At 37.3% G+C, this 25,344-nt stretch overlaps 2 protein-coding genes across 3 annotated transcripts; both read right to left on the bottom strand.

Annotated features, from left to right (window-relative positions):
- Positions 1-17: 17 nt before the first annotated feature.
- On the bottom strand, positions 18-12,700 carry LOC104111273 (splicing factor SF3a60 homolog). Of its 2 annotated transcripts, XM_009620941.4 has the most exons (13): positions 12,337-12,700; positions 12,148-12,261; positions 11,943-12,050; positions 11,068-11,210; positions 10,700-10,796; positions 9,926-10,090; positions 6,197-6,268; positions 5,884-6,042; positions 5,576-5,653; positions 4,589-4,717; positions 3,768-3,914; positions 270-451; positions 18-190 (listed from the first exon to the last, which is right to left on the bottom strand). In XM_009620941.4, exons 1-12 carry the CDS (start codon positions 12,508-12,510, stop codon positions 305-307), a joined length of 1,533 nt encoding a protein of 510 aa, XP_009619236.1. In that variant the 5' UTR covers positions 12,511-12,700; the 3' UTR covers positions 18-190; positions 270-304. The 2 variants fall into 2 exon arrangements, with proteins under 2 accessions (XP_009619236.1, XP_009619235.1); XM_009620940.4 differs by having other exon boundaries at positions 18-451.
- Positions 12,701-24,236: 11,536 nt separating this feature from the next.
- Positions 24,237-25,135, bottom strand: LOC104111274 (uncharacterized). The gene is made up of 3 exons (XM_009620942.1): positions 24,824-25,135; positions 24,621-24,677; positions 24,237-24,578 (listed from the first exon to the last, which is right to left on the bottom strand). The coding sequence occupies exons 1-3, from the start codon at positions 25,133-25,135 to the stop codon at positions 24,237-24,239; spliced, it is 711 nt and encodes a 236-aa protein (XP_009619237.1).
- Positions 25,136-25,344: the final 209 nt, after the last annotated feature.

Here is a 25,344-nt window from a genome sequence, read left to right as displayed (position 1 = left end):
TCTAAAGACAACCTCGCTAATACAAATACATTTCATACATTTCAAATAGAGGCTTCTGTCTCTTGTCCCTCTCCCGCTTAGTGAATTCTAACATTGTCACTTTCGAGGGGCAGGTGGATACACCAACAATCGCTTACTGAATAACAAGTGCTTGGTCAACCAAAATCAAGACATCTGGTCTGTCCAATATCTAGGATAAAGAAAATGCATAAGCAAAAGGAACAGAAACATTTCCACCCAGGTGAACTAAAACCAATAAAACAACATACCACCAAAGAAATTGAAAAGCTCTACAGAAACAAATCTAGATCAATCCCTGGCGTTGTAGATCCGTGTATGTCTTTTTGTTGTAGATGTTGCCCTCTTGATCTTCATATTCCTCTTCAAGATCTGGGCGCCACTTATTCAGCCCTTGTTTTTCTTGGATTCTTTCCCAAAGTTGCTTGGCTTCCTGTGACACAACAAAAAATGTGCATCAGAAGCTGCAGTAACAAAGGAAAAAGGAACAGCTAGCTGCATGCAACTTACCAGTTGCAACATCTATATTCGACATTGCTGTGTTTCAGGATTAAAATAATGCCAAAACAAAAGCTAGAAGCTGTCATACTAATTTGATTTGCATCCGTGGATCTAGGTACTAATATAACCAAGACGGTAAAAAATAAGCTAAAACATGATTTAAGAGGGAAAAGAGGAAAAGAGAGCAGGGTTCTTTGAAGCTTAGTTGGCAGAAGCAGAAAATTGCATCCACTGAGTTACCAAACTACAGCTGCACTTTGTATCCTAACTATATTTATAGGAAGAACGGAAGCAAGAATGACGCCCTGAAGAAACGCACCATCGTCTGTCCAGACATGTAAAGAGGTTCATATGGTTATTAAGCTACTGAAATCACAATTTTAATAATTAAAAATCATGACGGATCAACAGCAGAATGTTAAAAGTGACCAAAATTACTACTCAAGAGCTACATGTTAGGGGTCTGGCTCTTTGAAATCAGGCGTGGCACGGTCATGGCAAGGATTTGGCATGATGGCCTTGTCATTTGCCTATGTGCGGATGGAAAACAACATGCGGGACAGTGGGGGCGGCATTGATAGTGGCAACAAACTGTTGCAAGGCCAAAGTGTGCCGGATGACACCAAGGCATGAGGTTGGTTACGTGCAAAATAAAGGCCAAGGTCTTGAGGGAGGCAAGACAAGGTTGGCAAGGTCTTGACAAAGCTATGGGGGCAAGTGAAGGCGTCATGGCATGGCATGGGCACCGGGCAGCATCGACATGGGCACTTAAGCATATGAGAGGTGCCAAGCTAAGCTATGGCAAATCAAAGCGGGTTGATGACAAAGGCTAAGGTAAACTAAGGCAGGGTGCGAAGCCAAAATATAAGCAATGGCGCAGGTGAAACAAGAGTTGTCACGGACAAGACTGAAACTCGGTCAAGGCATGTGCGAGTGGCATTGGCGATGGGCATCTGCGGCTAAGTCATGGGCAGCAGGCATGACAGATTGGCATTGGCGGGAGGCAGTGTCAAGATACCAAAGCAAGCCTTGGGCACGGAGTAAGCAAGGCCGAACACGCACATGCAGCGCACATGGGAGCAGTTGGGCAGTTTCTTTTGGTTATAACTGCGCGATTTCTTTTGGTTGTAACTTGTAACTGCTTGTAACCATGTTGCATTATTTTTGTAGCCTTTCTACACGAAATGATAATGGCCCAAGTAGTTGGGGATGTCAACTACATGTTAGGAACTGATTAGCCTTGAGTGTGACAAGTGTCGAAAGCAACGACAAGTGTCCTTGTGCTGTCAAGTACCAAAGGTTGTCACATGTGTTATAAATGTGCCTTGGGACTTGGTCGAATTGGAAGTGCGAAATTTGTGTGCAATTTCATAAGAACGGAAGCTAGAAAGAAATGTGAGGATTTCTAAAGAGTGTTCCTTAGGGCCTAAGGCTGGGCATGGGCAGGTTTTACTGTGGCATCGAACGACTTGTGTTCTTTGTCAAGTTAAGTGGGCTGTGAACGACTTGTGTTCATAGCAAGTGAGGGTGTCCTTTCTGTGCTTTGTGATTAATACTAAGGTTGGGAATTTTCCCGTATATGTTGTTCTTTACCTTCACTGCCCAAAATTAAACTAACGCCAAAGACACGAAAATTTGGCTAACGGGTGAAAGGCTGAGTCAAGTTGGAGACTGCCGCACGGAGGCAAACCTCAGGTTGATGAAGTTTACCCCTGTGACACTACACATGGTGTCTCAATAGCATGGTTCACAAAAAAATATCGCACTTGAGACGTCAACTAACATATAGTGTTATCAAAGGCGAAATGCGCAAAAGCGCTCTAAGGTCCGTTGGGCTTTAAGCGCAAAGTGCAAATAAAGCATGGGCTTTAACGAAGAAAGGCGCAAATGGAGAAGAAATAGAAATAGTTGTGTATTAAAATAACAAATATATGGATAAAAAAATTGAAAAAGAATTATGATAAAGTGAAATATCAATTGTTTAATGTCGCCTCTTCAGGATTACGCTCATGGGTGAGGAACAGTATGCCTTAGAGCCTTGATGACAACAGAAGCACCCGCTAAGCGAGGCGAAGCGCTCAGCATGTTTTGAGCCTCGCTTTAGAGCTTAAGCGCGCTTTAAGGGCGCCTTTGAAAACACTGCTAACATAAAGGTAGTAGACAATGTGAAGAGAGCAGGAAGTTTCTCCAGAAGTAATACAAAATGGAAAAATGGTTATACGGGTTATAGGCAGGCACATACTATGAATGGGTTTATACCTACGCACTTATCAGCTGGACACTTTTTTGCAGCCTCTATTGCAAACATGACAAACTTCATGCAAGAACTTATGCTTCAGCTATTAATCAAACATTTGACATCTAAAATAGATTAGAAGTCAAAATTAAGACATTCGAAGGGATGTCTCAGAGGGTAAGGACAAAGAATAGAGACCAGGACAAAAAGAAATGAGAGGGATCGTTAATTTTTTGTTTCAGAATGAGTGAAAAAAGAGAGAGGAATATCACATACAACATAGCATACCTGACGAAGATTTAATTTGTCACAAGTCTGGTCTTTTTGGCATTTACAGAATCAAAATGTTCCATCTGAAAGAGGTCTGTTCCTCTGCTTCTCTCCGAACAAAACTAGAAGTCTTTTTACATGCCTTTCTCTCCCTAGAAATTAAGGCAAGAGCAGAAGTGAAACTCCACCCCTCTCCTTTTCTTCCCAGAACATCCATTTACATTAGAAACATCACTCATCATTATGTGTTTACTGATTGAGGAAGAAACCTTTTGCTAAAACCTTACCTAATGCTTTTCATCTGATAAGATGACTTAGATCAGTACTCTAAGTTTGAAATCATCTGTATGTAGAGAGCATGCTTATAGGAGTACACTGTATGATAAGTTACCTTTGTTTAAGTCTCATTTGATAAGTCATATTCATAGACAGTGATCTTCAAGGGATTATATGTGTCATTGGATGCAAATGTTTATAGGTTGCATCCTGGACTTTAAAGACTCCTTTGAAGAAGTCTAACCAAGGTAAGTAACAGTTATGTCTAATGATCATGTGTATACAAATATAGACGCCTTTGAGATGAATAGCATACAAGAAGTCAATGTGACTAAACTGCAACTCTATCAACATTTCATTTCAATGAGTAGCAGATGTTTTAATTAGTTTAACATCTAGACAACTAAACAAATAGCATTAAATATGCAACAATGATGAACAGAGATTGCAGCTTAGAGAAACATACTTCGATTGATGTGATCTCATTGAAGTTCTTAGTATTTGGGATACCAAGACAACGCATTCCATGTTGATGTCTCCATTCCTTGAAATGCCGCTCATAAGCCCTACGGCCCCAGTAACTATGGTTCCCACATATCTCACACTTGAACTCCTGAAAGCATTCATACAAAAGTGCCTAAGAGCTCATATGTCTAAAAAAGTGTCATAGAGATGAATGACAAAGATAACACCAAATGATCCAACAAGCAATTAGCTGTAATCATTCAGATATTACAGTAAAGAAAAAGGACTATTGCATGCATGCATCCTCCAATTCTCTTCCAGGCCCCTTTTTCGTCTCTTTATTTTTCTTTTTTCTTTCAGTACTCTTTCTGAGGCAGGTAAGGGAGTTCTGATGACTAAACTTTTATGGGGCATTGATTTGGGGGAGAATGGGTGTCTCGTCTCCAAATTTAAGTTATTAGCAGTACAAACTGTACCAAAGCAACACATCTGTAATGAGTTAAGCTTAAACCAGCACAATCTATAGGTTTTCTGGAACAAAAAGAAGACCATTTCAGGCGCCCAAGCAAAGATTACACAAGTCAAACACCTATTCAAGAGCTAAAAACTGAGACTCTAATCTTTAAGTCATGCCTTGGAACTATGCAAGGAGATAACACATGTCAACATCAAAAATACAAATGGAAACCGCAAGTACAACAAAAATTCACTCGAGGCAAAAAGAAGAAAAAAAATACTAGCAGTTAACAATGTGATCACCGACCTATAACAGACATCAAAACAAAGGGCAGGCAGCCTACCATACACTCCCAAAAAAATTACCTGACCAAGGCCATGAAGCTTATACAACCAGTAAGGAATAGGCTTCCCATCCCAACCCATAGGCAACTTCAGAGGATTATAAATTTGTTGGTCTTCTTCATCACTCTCAGACTCAGCCTGTACATCATCCTGTAGAAAACATCAAAAAAGCAGGCATCATTAGAGAGGATAGCAGCTTATACATAAGTCAAGATACGCTAAAAGAAAAACCAAAACCAATTAATTAGTGCGACGAAAGGTCTCTGAAGAGCATGTTTTATGGTTCTGTTAAATTCATCTACTCCCGACAGCCACAGATTTTAGAAAGCTCAGGCAAGTTCAGTTGTAAATCTTTCTTATTAGTCAATGCACTAAATTCCATGGGGCTTTTCCTTTATATCTACCATTTCAACAGGCTATGATCTCAATGTTACGCGGTAGTTCCAAAATTGAATACTATTACACTCATTCGGACCGAATTATCTCTAAAGATTCACAAAATACACTCATTTATTTTCCATTTTCCTTTCATTAAAATGTTGTATTCAAACCCCGCCTGTGAAATATGAACAGCCAGAAGACTGCCCACACTGATGGAACATTGTACTAAGTCCTTTTTATCACATTTTAGAACTGTCAGCAGGGGGTTATCTCTGTGACTTCTAAGGGCATTTGATTATAGCAGATGTACCAAATATTCGTATAGAATTTTTTACCACGAGTTTGTGTATTAGGGGAAGTGGCTTGCTCCGCAGATACTTGTGTAAGACACAATCACTGCCTATCACGGAGCAAAGAGAAGAGGTACTTGTTCTTTCTGCTTGAAACTTGATTGAGGATGATCTTCTCCTCAAGTACTGTATGCTTTCTTGTTCATATTTTTAGAGCAAAAAAGAGATACGTGGGTGTTTAGTGTAATTAACCCATATTTTAATTAAGAGTTTGATCTCTTTTATGATGGCTGGTGCTTTCTTTCCCATATGAGGTTGCAGGTTGCTCATGAATTACCTCTTCACGTTCTGCCTCCATTTCTTCATATGTCAAAGCCTGTTTTTTCTCAACATTCTCTTTTGTCCGCACAATTGTCTGCAGGGAAATAAATATTAAGAAGAAAGTATTAGCGGACCAACTAAAGGATTAACATCACATAAATGAGCACCATGATTGCTGTCCGCTCAAACATGACTTCAAAAACTGAAAATACGGTAGCACATAAAGAATCTGTTTATGAATTTACTCCACATTCATTTGTATGTGAGCATGTTGCCTTAGATATCTTTTCCTTTGGGAGATAAGAGAAGTGTTGTGTCACCCACCTCATCCAACAGATCACATAGCTTTCTTATCTTTGCTTCCATAAGGGCAATCTCTTTTACATCATCACCCACTTGAGCAGCTGGCATTACACCATTTTGTTCTGGTTTCCGGGAGCCTTTTGCAAAATGCTTTCTGTCCAGTTTTTCTAGCGGTGTATGCTGTCAAAACATCAAACAACAAATTCATGCATGTCGAAACCAATTCGCAAATAATTTGAAACAGGAAGCAATCAAATCCACAAGCATATACGAGAGAACACTTTATTCTTGGGTAAAAAATGCTAATTCTTGGGTAAAGATACTAGCAACTAACCTTCGTAAAGAAAAGCCTCTCAGCACGTTGCTGAATAGTACCTCCAGTCTTCAATCCTAGAGCACCCAATGCCTAAAATAAATGCCACAGCATTGAAGTACATATCAACATTAAGCACCCTAAAGTCGTGCAATAATATTTAGAAACCACAGAATATAGTCTACATCATGGGAATGACATATATGAGAAGTACCACACAAATAAAACATGATAGTTGGCAGGGAAAGAGGATTAAAGAAATATTTGTGGGAATAGGAAAAATGAGAAACTGGTGCAATTTTCTAACATCAATCAGCAAAACGATCTCTTGTTTTGGCATACAAGTTGAGCTTGACATAAGCAAGTCTTAAACAAACCCCAATGAGAAGTTTAAAATGGTAAAATCAAAGTTCAGAAACCCACATATCCACAAATTTATCAATGGGGCCAAGGGAATCCCCAAATATCAAACAGTCCATGCAGTACAAAGTAATGGTCAAAGCTCTATCCATAAATCTCTTTTAAATGTGCATTTATCATAAAGATAATACAAAAAACGTGTGCATGGTTACAAAGAGAAAGCTCCAATGATAAATGAACCATAGAAAAAGAAGAGGAAAGGCTTCTTTTTCTTTTTCTTCTTTGGGGAGGTGGATGGGTGGGGAGGGGAGGGCTTGTAATTTTGCTAACCAAATCAGTTGACAAAACAAAGTCTTTAAGACTTAAAGAGCACTAGTACACCATGCTGCCGATGAGGATGGAGGCTACACCGTAGGAGATTGGACAACCAAAGAGCTAATTAACAATAATATTGTCATCGCAAAGAGAAACACTAGTTTAAAACAAAAATAAAAATAAAAGATTAGGAAAATTATGTGGTTCAAACCACCAGGTTCTGTAGATCTATAAACCATGAGATATGATTAACCAAAAGCATCTTGAATGATTAGACCACATACTTAAAGGGAATTCTCCTGTCATAGAAAGGTTTTTGAGACCAGATCATTCTCAAGATAGAGAAGACTGAATAAACATTAGGGTTCTCGTCTTGAATCTGGGAGTTCAATTTCAATAGCATAATTTTACTTTACCTCCTAAGCATCTGCCACAAGTCAGTCCAAGAGCAACTGACTTTGAAACATAGAGGGTGTTTGGCTAAGCTTATAAGCTGGTCAAAGTAGCTTATAAGCACTTTTCGGCTTATCTACGCGTTTGGTAAAGTTAAAAGTGCTTATAAGCCGTGCTTATAAGTCAAAAACAAGCCAAAAGTCATAAGCTGGTCACCCCCAGCTTATAAATTTTTAGCTTATAAGCACTTTAAGTTTGACCAAAATTTTTACTATTTTATCCTTAAAATATTCTTTTTAAGAACAAAACTCTTGCATTGATACTCACTGCCTCAAGTACTATTTCAACCTAACCCCCTCCCTCCGCCTCTTCAAGTCTGCAATGCTCATTGACTATTTAAGATAAGCAAATTCTCTATTCCTTTGCATATTTATATCTATGTGATTGTGTATTAATCTTTGAACTGTATGTAATAAATGAGGACATATCAAATTTTTGGTATGTTGCTTTCCAAGTGTTGTGGTGATAAAGACAGTGTTTGTTTCTCTTCAAATATTTTGTCCTATCTAGGTTTATTTTTTACTTAGAAACTTTTATCAATTTATTAATTATTATAACTTATGATTATATGCTTATCATAAAATAAATTATATTTATCATAAAAGTTATCTTATCTAAGCACAGTTGTATTTAAAATAAAATGACAAATAGAATATTTTGTATTTGGATCGATTTGGAATCTAAAATTTTGAAGATATTACGCCCTTATAGGTGTAAACACTTCTAAAGTTATTTAAGTCATTTTAACAGAAAAAAAGCTTATCAGCATTTTTTATCAAATACTGCATCAGCTTATTATCAATTTCAGCACTTGTATCCAAACACATAACTGCTTATTTATTAAATCAGTTTCAGCACTTAAAAGTGCTTTTCAGCACCTAATGCTTATCAGCTACTTCAAATCAGCTAATCCAAACGGACTCATAATTGACCTAAAATAGTCAGAAGAAGAAACTAAATACAAAACGAAAAAAGGGGGAAGCATTCCAATGAAAGCTAAAAGATCAGTTGCTATAAACATCAAGCCGTCCAGGAATATTGATGTTAAGATGCCTTGTGTACAAATTTTTGTAGGGTATCCAAGAGCTGTGTCAATGATATTAGTCCTCAAATAGAAGCAAAAAAGCATTTTTGTCTGCACTGCTGATTCAGTTTCACAGTACGGTGCTTGTACCATCTAGATCTGATTCTCTTATTTGGAAGGGCGATGCAAAAGGGAAGCTCACTGTTAAAAGGTGCTATAAACTTCAACGAGACCTCTCAGCCAGCATACCACTTTGGCCATGGAAGTGCATTTGGAGGAATATGGCACCTCTGAAGGCAGAATGGTTTACTGGGTTGGCTGCTCATGGAGCAAGTTTGACTCATGAAAATCTTCAAGAAAGGGGGATCACTATGTGTAGCAAATGTCCACTTTGTGAGAGGCAAAATAAGGACATTAACCATCTTTTCGTTCACTGCTCATTCACTAAACAAACCTGGGATCTCTTTTCCAGCATTATGGGAGTTAACTGGATCACGCCACAGACAACTATGGAATTGCTACAGGCTGGTGCATTAAAGGGATGGGAACGACAAAAGTGAAAATTTGAACTCAATCCCCTGTGCTATCTGGTGGACAATCTGGAAAGAATGCAAGAATTTTTTAAGGCAAAACTGATTCTGTAATTAGTATTAAGTACAGATGCATCTCTCTTCTATTTTTGGTGTAACATGGCTATTGCAAATGACATAGATGCCATGACAGATTTTTTGAGCTCTTTACATTTACAGCTGTAAAGACCTTTGTAAGTTATTTTTCAGCATCTTGTTGTCACTGGATGCTAAATAAATTACCTTTAACAATCTAAAAAAAAGGTCTCCTAAAGAAGATACGTAACAAAATCAAATAGGAGAAAACATGCTTTCGAGATGGGAATCGGTATCTAACAAATTCCATGGTTCCAGTATAAATGACATAAAAAGAAAAAGGAATGACACCACAATGAGCGAATTTTTAGACGCTATGGAACCTAAGTGATTACTTTCAAATTCAGAGAAACCATGGAATTAACAAAAAAAGGGCAAAGTTTGATTATTTTCAACTGCTACCCCTACCTCATTTCGATGATCCATTCCATGATTTTAAACATCCAATTGCCTCTTCCAGTTAATATGATAAACTAAGTTGTCTCTCATCCATTTAAAGGCTATAATCTGTGTGGTAATTATCAAAAAATGAGGGTGCACGTTATTAAAATTCAAGATTCACTTCAAACTGTTAAAAGAAATCTAATGAAGGCTGAGTGCCAATCAGACTATCTACTCAAGTTGACCCATCAGTTCATTTTGATGGAACCTAATAGCTTGGAATTTAGTACAGCTACTTTCTTCTATTTCCTGTAAATCAGATAAGCAGGCCATTATCAGCCCATTAATCTGCTCAGATTAAGTGCATGAAGAACATCTAGTTCCTATGAACCACTAGTGTATCCTCAAGTTAACATCTTCCAAAACGTGACGGCATTCAAGTTCCAATTAAAAAGACATAGATCTGAAACAATTTTAAGGCAAGCATTCAAGTTCCACCAAAGAAAACATAGATGAGAAACGATTTTTTCAAAGTTAAAAAAAAAACAATACCTCCTTTAACTTATCAGGTCCCTCTATCGTCAGCTCCTCAACTGTACTATAAGAATTAAGATCAATCACAGTATGATTCTGTGGAGCACTTCCATTTTCCTGACTGTTATTTTCCCATCCTTCTACCTTGCCTATTGTCCACTCTTCTTCGAATTCACTTGTTACCTGTCAGAAATTAGTTATTAGAATAGAAGTGTTTTTTCTTTCTTTTGGAGAGGGGGATTGGTGAGTGGGGGATAAGCCAAGTATCATTTCAAAGCACATATAAAAGTTAATCATAAACAGCACAAAAATCAATCAAATTCAAAGATAGAACTCAATAATACTGCATCTCACAAGGAAAATTTTCCCAAATCAATCATTAAATGCCAAAGTGAAAATCATATTCAAAGTATGCCAGCATAACCTCCTCTAATCGAGAAGCTATAATCCTTAAACTATACTCTTTCAGCAGCAAACTATACAATTCAGAGAAGTTTATATCATGTCTCTTATGATAAGATATGGGTCAGCAATGACTTCCACAGAGCAAGAGCGTCCCACTTACACCAATATACAAGTCACAAAACCCACAAATTGCATTAATTTTTACAACCTGATATACAAAACCTTCTCTGATCATGTGTTCACTAAACTCTCACATTATATTAAATGGAGAAAGGACTGTAATACACTTCCCGACACTGTAAGAGAGGAGCATGCAGCAAGTAAGCAATGATCACTCAATAATAAAGTCGGATTGAGAAACAGAATGTTGATAAAAGAAAATAGCACCTTTGAGAATATCCTATCAAGATCCTGCAAGGGCTCTGTCCGCTCGAAAAAATAGATTAGATACTCCAATAGTTTCTGCAAATATTCTCGGTATGGCCTGTAAAAGAGAAAAAAGACAATAATGCAATATCATAAAATTAAAGGAATCATGAAGAGGAGGGGTAAAGGGTTTTCTACATCTAGATTTGAACTACATAGGAACAACAAGATTTCACCCAAGCAAACAAGCAATTACTGAAGTAGCTGTGATTTCAGAGATTGCTTCCTGAAAGTCTATACTTCATGTAACTGTACTAAGAAACAGACTCTAAATGATATTATCTGATTTGAAAGATCGAACATTCTACACCAACTACAGAAATTTTTACCTTGTCGACTTTGCTTTACGGGGAATCTTCTGCGGTTGGGAAAATACATCAAGATAAGCTGTGTATTCAATTCGCGCACCAAATTTGGAGTTGTAATACTCGTTAAACAATTCATGCAAGTCAAGGTATCGCCCTGAACCTTCCTGTCAAATATGTCACAATAGCAAAATGGAATATAAGACAACTAGTATCATACAATTACCAAGAAGCATACATGAAGAAAGCAATAAACACTTGGGAGGGGGGCGCACATCAACCAAACAGTTCCTGCTTCAAAAGTTATACAAAGTTACAATGAAGCATAAACCCACTGCAAAATCATTCAACTATTATTGAAAAATTCACATCAATGCCATATAGATTATATGAACGTCTAGTTGTCTCTTTTGCAGTGAGTAGACACAGGAAGCCTAATTTCAAGTTTCAAAACCATACCTAGTTTCCTTGACAAGCTGTTAATAAACCCAATGACTGAGCCTATGTTTCTATACAACGGAATTGCCTCATCCCAAAGTTATAAGATCGGTGAACGTTAGATTGCCATTAGTCTTTGACACACAACTGTTGTATCAGATAACAGAAAATCCTCACTGTCAGGGAAGAACTAACTGATAAAAAATAATTTTGTCTAGCCAGCTGGCAGCTGCATATATTCAGCAGGAAAAAAGGATGCTTACAATGTAGCTAATGCCCAACAAATAAAGACTTGTAAATATGTAGTCAAAAATGTCATAAAGGAGTACTATATAAAGCCGCAGTATCTGTGAATATCTCAAGCAAGCTCACATTGAATGCAGCAATAATCAAAAAATTAAATACAAGCAGCTAATTTCCTGCCAAAAAGCAACAAGGAATAGACGAAGAGCGACACTAACCTCGCCACTAAACTCGATTTGTGGTTCTTCTATGAGGAGCTGCTCGTAATCATCGCTGGCATCAATAACAACACGCGCAGCAGGATGCCTTCTATGGTATTCCCGAATCTAAATATCACCAAGCACAAATAAACAGGGCAAGTTTTTCAAACTAGGCAACAATAGAATAGTATAAAAGATTTTAAAAAAACGTGATTGTTTTGACCTCTTTTAATCTGTCATAAAACGCACTAAATACGTTTGTTCCAGTTGCTGTCTGGCCTCCAAGAGCTGCAATTTCATCCTTCCTTGCACCGTCTTTGTCTTCATAGATATCTACCTATAACACACACACTAATGTTAACTTGACAAATTACTAAATTAAATTCAATTGCAGAAAGGAACGAGAAATTACCAGTTTATGTGTAGTGTCAATGATTTGCTCGATCATGTTACGAACTCGGTGGCTCTGGTGGAGCCGGTCCTTGTTAGTAGCCGGTTCGGTCTGGAGATCCTTCACGACGAGACGCTCGAGCCGCTCAACTTCCTCGTGCGATGCACGAGTCACCTCCAGTAGAGTCGACGACATTGTTCTTCGACTTCCACTGTTGCCAAGTTACGTTCTGCAAAGGATTAGGGTTCTGTCTCTTTCTTTTCACCAAGAGAAGTTGCCGGTTCAGGGAGGTCGGTTTTGCCGGGTTGGGGGAAATTGATTGGAGATGTGGAGAATAATCATTTATCCTCTTTATTTTTAAAACCTAAAACATTTTTTTCAATTTCAAAGTATAAATACACTTTTGTTTTTATTATGAGACTAGCCTTTAATATGCACGTGAACAATAAAAATCAATTAATAAATAACATATTTTGAGTTATAAAATAAAAATTAAAAAATATAAATTTCTAAAAGATAATAACTATTGATCTCATTGACTAACTCAATAATGAAGAAATAATGGCCTGCAGATAATTAAAATTTTACTAAATTTAAATCCATAAGAAATTTGAATTTTATCATAAATTAAATATATACTAGTCAAAATAATATTATGGGCCAGTATGATCGGATCAATTTTTTAAATCTAATTAAATTGATTTAAATAAAGGTCCAATATACTATTGGGCTAGCCCATTAGTTGGTATTCTATCAAATAGGTCGGCCCATGAGCCTCAAGCCCAATAGCCCATCAGGATTTTCTTGGAGGCTATTCCACCCCCATACCTATATAAAGGGGTCACAAGAGAAGGCTAGAACATCAATCAAGTAAGTAGAACGAAAGGCTAAAGAAGCTCTAAAGAATAGCATCAAGGTCTTCCTCCACATATGCAATCTTCGTGTGTGGTCAAATCCTAAAGACAAACTCAAATCATGGGCGGGCGGCTTCAAATCTTCCGTTCGTGATAATCCAAAACTAAATCCTGATTCGTGACGACCTTCAAATTGTTCGTGACACACCATAAATCTGAAATTCGTCAAGTTCAAGATCAATCTATCAAGCTCTTGAACCATCATTCATGAGGATAAGAATAAGAGGACTACATCTCTTTAGATTTGAGATATTCTAGAGATTGTAACTCTATCACTTAAAATCGAATATAATATTTGTCGTTGTACTTCTTGTCTTGATTATTATTTTTCAGGAACAAAATTTAGTTGCTACAAATTTTGGTATACCTAGTGGGATGATCTCTACCTCTCATCTCTTCTCTTCGAAGTTCAAGAACACCAAGATGACCTCAATAAAAATCAACCATGGATCTGACTCTAAAAGTGAATTGGAAGTTGCAATGGAGATTGTTGGCCAAATCAAAAGAAGCAAAATCGAGATGATAAGACAACAAATGCTTAAAGTGCCATCCACAACTCATGTTTTTGGTTCATCTTCTCCAAAAGAAGTAAGATCCTCTTCGTACGTACTAAAAGAAGGGAACAACATCGTTGAGGTGGTCGAACGAACTTTGGCGCGATTCATCCTTTCAAAAGAATACTATTGGTCCCACAATCCATTCATATAGAAAAATGATGACGTCTTGAGCAATGAATTTTCTCCAATCTCTCATCGTGTCACTCCACAATATGCTCTCTATCCAGATGATGATCCATACCATTCTTCGTCCTCTGTGTCGGTCATGCAAACGATGATGATTGAAGCTTCTACCATAGAAGAACAACTTGCAAATTTGACAAAAGCAGTTGAAGGTTTGATAAAGTACATGAAACATCAAGATGATAAAACTTTCCAAGTTGATGAATAAGGTGGAGAGTATGACGGAGGAAGAATCAAGTCAAGCACCTATGAAGCTTCCAGAAATTCAAGAGAAAGGAGAGTCTTCTGCAAAGCTAGCAACAATGACCAAAGAGCTCCAAGTCTCTTGTGATAGACAGATTCATGTTGAGCAATTGAAGGACTTCATCATAGGGGCCATCAAAGATAAAATTAAGCCTTCGCCTAAATCTTTCCTTACATACTCAAAGTCGTACACACAAAGTATTGTTAACTTGAAGATACCAAGCGGATATGACCCCCCTAAGCTTCAACAATTCGATGGTAAAAGAAATCCCAAGCAATATGTTGCACAATTCGTCGAGACGTGCAATGATGCTGGAACTTATAAGGATCACCTTGTCAAACAGTTTGTTTGATCTCTCAAAGGAAATGCTTTCGATTGGTACACATATCTTGAACCTGGTTCCGTTGATTGTTGGGAGTAACTCGAGCAAAAATTTCTCAATCGCTTCTATATCACAAGGCGCATTGTGAGTATGATTGAACTTACAAATGCCCACCAACGGAAGGAGGATCCAGTTATTGAATTCATCAATCGTTGGATGAGTTTAACCCTCAGCTGCAAAGACCGCCTTGGCGAAACTTCTGGCATCAAAATGTGCATCCAAGGTATGCACTGGGGCCTTCGTTGCATCTTGCAAAGAATAAAGCCTAAAACTTCTGAAGAGTTAGCCACCCATGCACATGATATGGAATTGAGGATGGATACACATGGAGATCAAAGGTTGTCTGTCTTTGAGACTCACGATAAAAAAGAAGTAGACGATGCCGAGAATAGGGGCAAGTATTCATCTAAAACTGAAATTGAAGAGACAATGCATGTTACTATGCTCCTTGACGCATGAGTCTAAACTGCAAGTCGCAATGCTCCTCCACACATGAGCCTAAACTACATGTTGCAATGCTCATTGATACACGAGCCTAAACTGTATGTCACAAAATTTCTTAAATTCGAGCCAAATCTTCAAGTTGTAAAGCTCCCCAAATTTGAGCCAGATCTTCAACTTGCAAAGATCTTCAAAATTCGAGCAAAGTCTTTAAGTCACAAAGCTCTTCAAGTTTGAGAAAAATCTTCAAATTGAAAAGCTCTTCAAATTCGAGAAAAGTCTTCTAGATGTCAAGCTCTTCAAATTTGAGCAAAGACTTCAAGTTACAAAGCTACTCAAATACTAAGACTTCAAGTCGCAAAGCTCTTCAAATTTGAACAAAGTCTTCAAGTTGCATAGCTCTTCAAATTCGAGCAAAGACTTCCATTTACAAGCTCTTCAAATTTGAGCAAGTTTTCAAGATGTAAAGCTCTTCAAATTTGAGCAAAATTTTCAAGTTGTTATACTCCTTGTCCGCACGAGTATAAGTTGCATACAAAAAAAGAACTTACACTTCTTTTGAACTACGTAATGACTTGATCCTCTTTGCTGGGTTACGTAGGCAACGTAGATTTCATTATAAGTTCAGTCATTTAAGCGGAAAAAAAGAGTCAATTCCTTTTCATAATAGCCAAAAGAGGATGTTAGCTCTTTGTATGCGACATGCGCTTCTTTGGTAAATTAAAAGAAGTAGTTACTCCACGTCAAAGCTTAAAGGATAATGCGCCATATTTTCTTTCATCCATCCACATGAAAAAATGCTTCATGTGCTTCATTCGATAAAGGTTGAAGGACGAGATGCTCTCCTCCGTAGCTCGAAATATGGAGCACTACATATATCTTTTCACCAAGTCGTGAGAAGGAAGTTCTATGCAATTCTTCTCCAAATTGCAAGAAGAGGTTGTTCTACTTCAAAGCTTGAAGTTTAGGACACACCATGCACTTCTTCGACAAGTTGAAAGAAGAGGTGGTTCCACGCCAAAGGTTGAAAGATGGTTGCTTCATGTACTTGCTCGCAAAGGAAGTAGCGCTCCAAGTGTCTTGCCAAGCCAAAAGAAGAGGAGATACGCCACATGCTTTCTCTCCAAAGGTGAAAAGGAGTCGCTCATAAATGTTTCCTTCTCCAGCCGCAAAAGTAGGGATACACCACGAGAATCTGTTGCCAAGCCGCAATAAAGAGACGAATGGTCTGGCATCATTCATGTGGACCTCTGGTGAATATTCTTATGGATATCAAGACCGCTAATACTCTCTTGAAAATCTGCAAAAGAAAAAAAAATGGAGCCCCCGGTGCCAATGGCACGAAGCTTTTGGTTTTGTTGATCGGTGTCGAATGACATGGAGCTTTAGCTCAACAGCAAGTATCGGTGTCAATGACATGACGCTCTAATACAGATGGTAAACATTGTGACATAATCTTCCCCACCAAATCTTGAAAGATGTAATGCTCCACAGATTATTCCGTCAAAACCGTGAGAAGGACGCTCCATGAACTTCTTCGCTAAGTTGCAAGAAGTCATACATGCCAAGACTCAATGGACAAGCAGTTCCATGTGCCTATTTGCCTGCAAAAAATAGATAGTTTTGATCATGTAATTCTTCACGTGATCTGTCACAAAGAACTTTCCATGTTCGTCTCTGCCAAGGCTACAAAAAACAAAAAATTAAAGTATGATGCACGAACAATCATCTCGATTTCAATGCTTGATTCAAAAAAAATTGTCGTGACTATATCAAAAAGGGTAGAGCTTCGAGTTTTGTTCGTGTTGTAAATCTCATAGTCTTCTTTCGAATGCCGTAAATGATATGATGACTAGGTCCCTCACTTTTTTTTTCACTCAGTTCACCAACATGCTTGAAGTCCCAGAAGAGCTTTCTAGAATGACTTTTCCAGACAAAGTTGAATACATCCTTGAAGAAGCTGAAACAAAGGCCGAGCATCCGACATATGCTCCATCTCTATCTGGACATAAGCAGGCAATGGGAATAGATGACAACAAAGATATTGTGAAACAATTAAAAAAAATAAGAAAATACGTTGATAAGGTAACGTCTTAAGATAATCCTAGTTGGTTTCTTTAATTTATGTTATGCAAATTATTTCTTTAACTCTTTCTATTTTAATACATAGGTCGGTTCAGACCTTGAATGTCACGACCTAATTTTCCCTTCGTTGGGTATCGTGATGGAACCTAGTCTTAGGGACTAAGTAAGCCTAACATTTACTGAATAAACAACGATAATTAAATAACATCTAACAATTTTTGAAATAGAAATCTCTATAAAATTTACAATTTCCCGAATTTGGTAGTACAAGTCATAAGCTCTGCAGAGTTTGCTACAACTTTCTAAATACAACTGTTTGAAATAAAGTAAACAGTGTGAATACAAATCAGAAGGTGACTCCGAAGCCTGCGAACGCAGCAACAGGTTTACCTTGAGTCTCCACAACAACAATCTGCACAGCTAGCTAATGATCAACTGAGTTCGAAATTACCTGGATCTGCACAAAAATGTGCAGAAGTGTAGTATGAGTACAACACGGCAGTACCCAGCAAGTATCAAGACTAAACTCAGTGAGTAGTGACGAGGAACAGTCAAGACACCTACTGGACTAAATAACCTGAACAAGTATAAGTATAGAGACAACAGAGTATGATATCTACATAAGGACTACGCGAAATGGCAAATAATACGGTAACTTCAGTAAGAAAGGAAAACAACAACTACCAGTGGAATACCATAGTAATGACATAGGAGAAAGAACGAAAACACAGCCTAAATCCGATGAACACAATTAAAAGAAAGGCAGGTATCAGCTAGATGAAAACAACCACTTTCACACCAGGTTTTGTCAATAAACTCCACGAGGTACCGAACCTCATACTATTCACAACTCACAGGTCCCAATACCTGAACCCTAACACTGGGCATCCCGTGCCCTCATTACACTTCATAACCGCACTAACGACTCATGTGCCAAATAGAACCATCCTCACATAGAAGGCAAGTAACAAGAATGTGCATCTATACTCAGCAATATCAATAAAATCTCTTAACCGATAAGAGTTCTCAACTACGTGTATGCTTGTGCAAGTGTCCTAACATGGTTCATGCCAGCTAGTAAGTATATGAAAGGAAATGGACAGCACGTAGAATATTTTCTCACAACTTTCCACAAGATAAAACTCACACAGGTAAGCGTACCACTACACAAACATCAACAACAAGAATGCCCCCAGGCTATCACAAGTCATCACAAATCAATCCCTGACATAGCTCACCTTGTCTCGCCACGTGTGCAATAATATAGTAAGTACCCGCCTTGTCTCTCCACACGTGCATAATAATGTTCCCCCTTGTCTACCCATATATATATATATATATATATATATATATATATATATATATATATATATATATATATATATATATATATATATATATATATCCCGCCTTGTCACGCCGCATGTGCAAATATTAATAGTAACAATAGCCCGACAGAAAACTCGTGCAACCCAATAACACTCGCACGACAGAAACCTCGTGGATCACAATAACAACAACTGCATGACAGAAACCTCGTGCGTCACAACAACAAGTACAACATCAATAATGACAATAATGCAAGGGTATGACAAATAAGTCAACTCAGAAATTCCAGAACTCAAAGAAACGGAGGAACTAATTCATAAGGAGTAGTCACAGTAGAGAATGCTAGTCATAATAAGAACAACTCAACAAGGAAGAAAATAGTATGTAACAACGGCCCGCAATGTACAGTTCAACAACAAGGGAACTAACACAAGTCGAATGATTCCAAATAAGGACAAGTCGGCTAATATATAGGATATCTAAACTTCTTCTAAGGTCGGGCAATTACGAAAGAGACACACCAAATTCAATTAAGGATAAGCAGAAGAAAGATAATCATAGTCTCAATTAAGGATGAACAATTACAGAAGATATAATTATAACTTTAAATAAAGATAAGCAGTTAGGGGAAAAATAACTGGCAATAGAAGAGATAACAATTTCAGTTAAGGCACAGATGAATCAAATAAACAACAAGAGTGGATCATGAAGCAATTAACTCTAATTAAAATAGGTAGAGGTGAAACCAATAATTAAGAAACGTAAAACAACTACATATTCGGTAAATACAAGAACCTAAGAACCCTAAAAGGCCAACTTTCCACAAATAAGTCCGAGAATGTACTCGTCACCTCGCGTACCTGGACTACAATTAGCATAGAAACTCAAATCCTGAGGGGTAGTTCCCCCATACAAAGTTAGGCAAGATACTTACCTCAAAGAAGACAGACCGATACTCAAAAATGAACTTCTCAGGTGAAATGGCCTCCAGACTGCTCAAATCTAACCAAAATAACTTCAAAGCACAAATAAAACTCATAAGAAACTATTCCGGATCATAAAACCTCAATGTTTATCAAAATCTAAAAATCGACCCAAAAATCGACCACAAGGCCCGCACCTCGGAACCCGACAAATTTCATAAAATCCGAACACCCATTCCGATACGAGTTCAACCATGCTAAAATTATCAAATTCCGATACCAATTCGTCCCTCAAATCATGATTTTTCATTTTGAAAAATTTCTTCAAAAACCACCATTTTTCTCAACTCAAAATATAAATTAAATGATAAAAATGAAGATAAAATCATGGAATATAATAAATTCTAGGTGAAGAACACTTACCCAATCGATTTACTTGAAAAACCCACAAGGAAGCTCCCAAAACCGAGCTCTCAAAGCTCCAAAGTGAAATGAGATCAAACCCTCGAAATTTCCCCTTTTCTGCCCAGTGGTCTCGCACCTGCGGACTTCCAGTCGCACCTACGATGCCGCACCTACAAAAATTCCATCGCAGTTGCGGAAATGACTTAAGTCCTCATGTCTGCTTCTGCGAGCACAAGCCCGCACCTGCGAGTGCGCGCCTGCAGATTCTTGTCCGTATCTGCGACCCCCGCCCATACCGCTCCTGCGACCATCATTCCGCATCTCCGGATGCGCAGATGCGGCTCCCTTCTCGCACCTGCGCTCATAGACCTTCTTGATCAAAAGCGCACCTACGCCCTTCACTCCGCACGTGCGATCCCGCACTTGCGGTCTCCCTACCGTAAGTGCGAAACACCAGAAACCAGCAAAGCTTTAACAATTGCATAAGTCCAATATTTCCTCCACTAAGCACCCAAACACACCTGAAGCCCCCGGGACCTCAACAAAACATACCAACCAGTCCTAAAACACCATACGAACTTAGTCGAGCCCTCGAATCACACCAAACAATGCTAAAAACACAATTCACCCTCCGATTTTAACTTGATGAACTTGAAACTTCTAATTTTTACAACTAATGCCGAAACCTACCATACCACATCCGAATGATCCCAAATTTTGCACACAAGTCATATTCAATCTTACGGACCTACTCTAACTTTCGGAATCGGAATCCTACCCTGATATCAAAAAGTCCACCTCCGGTCAAAATCTCTAAAAATTCGACTTTCGCCATTTCAAGCCTAAATCAGCTACAAGCCTCAAATTCACCGTCTGGACACGCTCCTAAGTCCAAATCACCCAACAAAGCTAACGGAACCTCCAGAACTCCATTCCGGAGTCGTCTTCATACAGTTCCAACTACGGTCAAAATCCTAAGACTTAAGCTTCCATTTTAGGGACTAAGTATCCCAAATTACTCTGAATCATCCGGTAACTGAATTCAACCACGCACGCAATTTAATACACATAATACGAAGCTGCTCTGAGCCTTATTCCGCCAAACGGGACTTAAATTCTCAAAACGACCGGCCAGGTCGTTACATCTGATTGTTCAAGAAAGAGGTATACCTAATTCTTGATTTTTAGTCTTTCTTGTATATATATATATATATATATATATATATATATATATATATATATATATATATGTGTGTGTGTGTGTGTGTGTGTGTGTGTATGTGTAAGCCTCTAATTGTCAGATACATTATAAGCCATTTTTTATTCTTTAGGGTTTTTAAAAACTAGGTAGCATTCGGCTACTCAATGATTCCATCAAGTCTGTGTTACATGCAATAAAAAGTCAACAGGGTACGAACATTGATTCTAAGATTTCATTCGAAATATATTCATTTTGGACAACAATTTTTACCATGTTTATGTTTATATTAGCATTCATAAAGTACATATCCTAACAAATTTCCAATGCAGTTTACTGGTAGTTCTACGAAAAATGATGAGCATTACAAAGAAAAGAACAAACAGAATCCGTGCAGTAATGCTAAACCAGTGTTGGGAAATAACAGTAAAACAAGTATTTTAACACAATTTGATGACAAATAATCTACATTATATTTACATAATATCTACATTATATCTACATATAACCTAAATTACCAACAAATAATCTACATTATATTTTCAATTATTGTGTTAGATACATGACACATGTCTGACATTCAAAATGAGGAGAATGTTCCTGTAGGTATTGACTTATCTTCCCAATTTCAAGGGGCATTGGAGGAAGAAACTGCAGGTATGATTTAGTACATTTTATCTACATATTTCAAAATACATATTACATCTGAGCTACATGACAATATTTCAACAAATTAACTATAATTTATCTACAATATTGTTTCTGTTTATTACAAATGATTTATAATTTTATTAAGTTGTACACATTTATTGTAACAGAGAAGGAAACTATGCATGTGGACTCTCCAAAACAGGATGCAGAAGTTGGCATACAAGGAGAACATTTAAAAGAGGAGAAGGAGACTATGCCTTTGCAATCTCTCATTCAACAAGCAACAGTTATACAATAATGAGACGATTGCAATGAAGATTTTAGTGGTATTATATGTTACAATATAATTGTAGGAAAAAAATAACAGCTTTCATATAAGTTTCAGTTTTCCCAAAAGAACAAATACAACCAACATACAATGTTGTTCTTTTGTTTTAAATTTTGTAGGTGAACCATCCGACTACATCAATATAGGTGATTCGTACAATGACTCCAGGTTTAGAAATAAGGCAGTAACACTTGATGCTTTTGAGCTACCAGAGAACTTCTTACAGATTGTTAAGTTCGGCGAGGTAAAGATGAAACAATCCTTGTGCATCAGGGAAGAACAAGGGTTCCTGGAAAGCATGCAAGATCCCCCCTTTCTCCCTTATTTCAGTTATGGGGGAAGCATTTCTGTTGGACCTCCTCCAATTTTCAACATCAAGCATCCATTTACTGAGGTTATTGGCGACGATGTTGATCCTGATTTGTTGGAAAAATTCAATAAGTGGTTATATTTAGGTACCGACACAGTTTCAAAGAGGTTAGATTATACAATTTTTTCATATTATTGAGCGCATACAATTTATAGATTTCAAACTGAAACTACATTATAATTGTACTTGTTATGTCTTTAAATAGGAGGAAGGCGCCTTATACTTTTAAAGATAGCCAACTCAAGCCGTGGTTTGATCTTGGAGTGGAGAAAGTTGATAAAAAGGAATTGGTTTTATACTTTGTTACATCCCGGGCAAGTACTCAACAACACGGTACACACATACCCTGGCAGAATTTAAATGATTAGCTGTAGTATTCTGTTATTTTAGAAATCTATAGATTTTTTATTTGAAAAATATAGTTAAATTGTATAAAGCATTGAGAAATAATGAAATCTATTTTTTGCAGCACATTGATGTTATTTTATACTATTTGAGGTAGAAAGTATGGTCCTAAAAACAAAACACGGTTTACAACCGCTGACTTTATGTTCAAGATTAGAATTGAACAAATTTATGAGAGGTACATTAATGCTCCTGCCGATAAGAAGCTTGTTGTCGCCAAACCCCAAGACGCCGTATCAGAATACATATTGGGGTACCGATTACTTGCAAATGTTGCATGGGACAAAGTTGATTTTGTGATTATGCCCATAAACATTGTGAAATTTTTTTATTGGTTGTTGGTTGTATTTGACATTACCGATAGGGTTCTATATATTTATGATTCTATAATGTTTTCACGAAATCACAAACTTGTTGAATATGTTGTCGACAAGTTTGCTATTATGACTCCCCTCTACTTGTCATGCACCGGCTTCTATGGCAAGCGTCCAGACATCAACTACAAGAACACAAAGGCATACATTGAAAAACGTGTTACTAACTCTCTTGACATTCAGTGGTTGGTCGGTGAGATACCCCAACAAAAAGAAGGATCACTGTATATGCTGCTTTTCCTTCTATCTATTTAACCAATTATATTTTACATTGAATGCTAAATCTTTTTCCCTATTATTTTTTGCAAATGACTGTGGTGTATACATGGCGGTATTTGCAGAATATGTCAGCATTAGAGAGCTATTGATTTCAAAGGAAGACCTTTCTGATATTGATCAACACCGTAGACGCTATGGAGTGCTCCTTTGGGATTATTCTAGGAAAAAACAAGAGCTTGGTTCAATTAGTGAAAGTGAGGTGACTGACAAATTAACAAGAAGAAAAGGTGCACTAGCTGTGAATAAGAGAACACAAGTCCGGAAAAAGAAGAATTAGTTGCCCTTTTCAGTAGAAAAAATATACTTAAAGTGTTTAGCTGTAGCTGGATTATAGTAAAGTTGTAGATAAATTATTTATTAAGAAGGAGTCAGCTTCAATTTATTTGTAGCAGATTTGTGCTACAGTTGTTTTACTTTTTATTTTATTATTTTGTCAAGAATTCTACTACATAGAATAGAAAACATCTGTGGCTTTTTTTGGTTGAAAGTTATTAGTACTTGATCTCGATATTGGTACTATATAATTTCTTTACAACATAACTACAATTATGTCTACAACTACTATACAAAAATACATAATCTATTTAATTTTAGCAGTGTTGTTAAGAAAGGCTGAAAAGTAATAAATAAATCCAGTATTTGAACAAAACAACTACAAACCAATTGCATTATGAGTTGAAATATGTTTAGCAAACATTCATTATAGAAGACAATCTTTATTCAAATTAGCAACACAATAACACCACAACAATAATTCTCCAGAACAGAACAAATACAACTTCATATGTCTTAAAGGACAGATTATCATTAACAATACTCAGTAAAAAAAAAAAACTTTAAATTGTATCAATTTTTATTTCCTTTTGGGAGCATTCCTACAAGATCTTTTGTTATGTCCTTCTAGTCTGCAGTTGCCACATGAAACCTTGTACTTCTTTGCATTTACTTCTTCATATGGTTTGTATCTTTGTTTTTTAGGTCTCCTTGGCTGCCTTTCCCCAGTAGGTGGCTTTACAACTTCTTCAGCTATATGTTGTAGAGCATTCCATTTACTTTCGTCAGGCATCGGGTCTACTGGTATTTCATAAGTATACAGAAGGCTCTCCCTCGTGTAATAAGGAGAACAATAGCTTTCATAAGACTCGTTCCTGTGCCTCAAAGCCGCCAAAGCATGTGCACAAGGAAGTTCATCAAGCTGGAATTATCCACAACTACATCTCTTGTTTTGAAGGCAAACAATGAAGCGCTTCACACCATCTACCACAATATGGATGTAATTTGTTGAAGCCCTCACCTACAATTTCATTACAAACACACAACAAGTTATCAGCAACAGATACAAAATAAAATAACTACAATTATACAACAATATTTCTACAATTAACAGTATATATTTAGTTTGATGAAATCAATGGTCTAATGTTATTGGCTATAGCTTACTCTCATCTTCTGCGATAATGTCCTGTTGTCCTCCAACTCTTTGTTGTATTTTTTCCCAAAGTATGTGAACGTACCCTTTGCATTCACTAACTTTTCATTAGTCCAACGTTCAAGAGGAGTCCTTATGTACTCTAATAGTTCTACTATGGGCAGCTCCCTTGTATCTTTGGTTACCGCATTCAATGACTCTGCAATGTTTGATGTCATCGTCCACGTTCTGTTCACCGTAGCATGTACCCGAGAACATCTATGATATCCAATATTGTATAGGTATGCTTTAACACGTGTGTCGATCTCTTCAATCTTTGACATTCTTTTATTAAATTCATCAAGCGTGTATGATTGTGCCGTGGCAAAGTACAATTCGCTTAACTTTAGATGACCCTTCTTGAGCTTTGACCTTACATTTGTTCAAATATGCCACATGCAAGCATAATGTGGCATGCCGGTATAAACAATAGATGTTGCCTTTAAGATACTCCCATTCCGGTCCGAAACAACACACATATTTGGTTTTTCAC

Source organism: Nicotiana tomentosiformis, chromosome 3 (assembly GCF_000390325.3).
Source record: "Nicotiana tomentosiformis chromosome 3, ASM39032v3, whole genome shotgun sequence".
In the NCBI taxonomy this organism is placed as follows: domain Eukaryota; kingdom Viridiplantae; phylum Streptophyta; class Magnoliopsida; order Solanales; family Solanaceae; genus Nicotiana; species Nicotiana tomentosiformis.
Note: the sequence above shows the minus strand (reverse complement) of the source record. Positions and strands in the feature narration are given on the sequence as shown.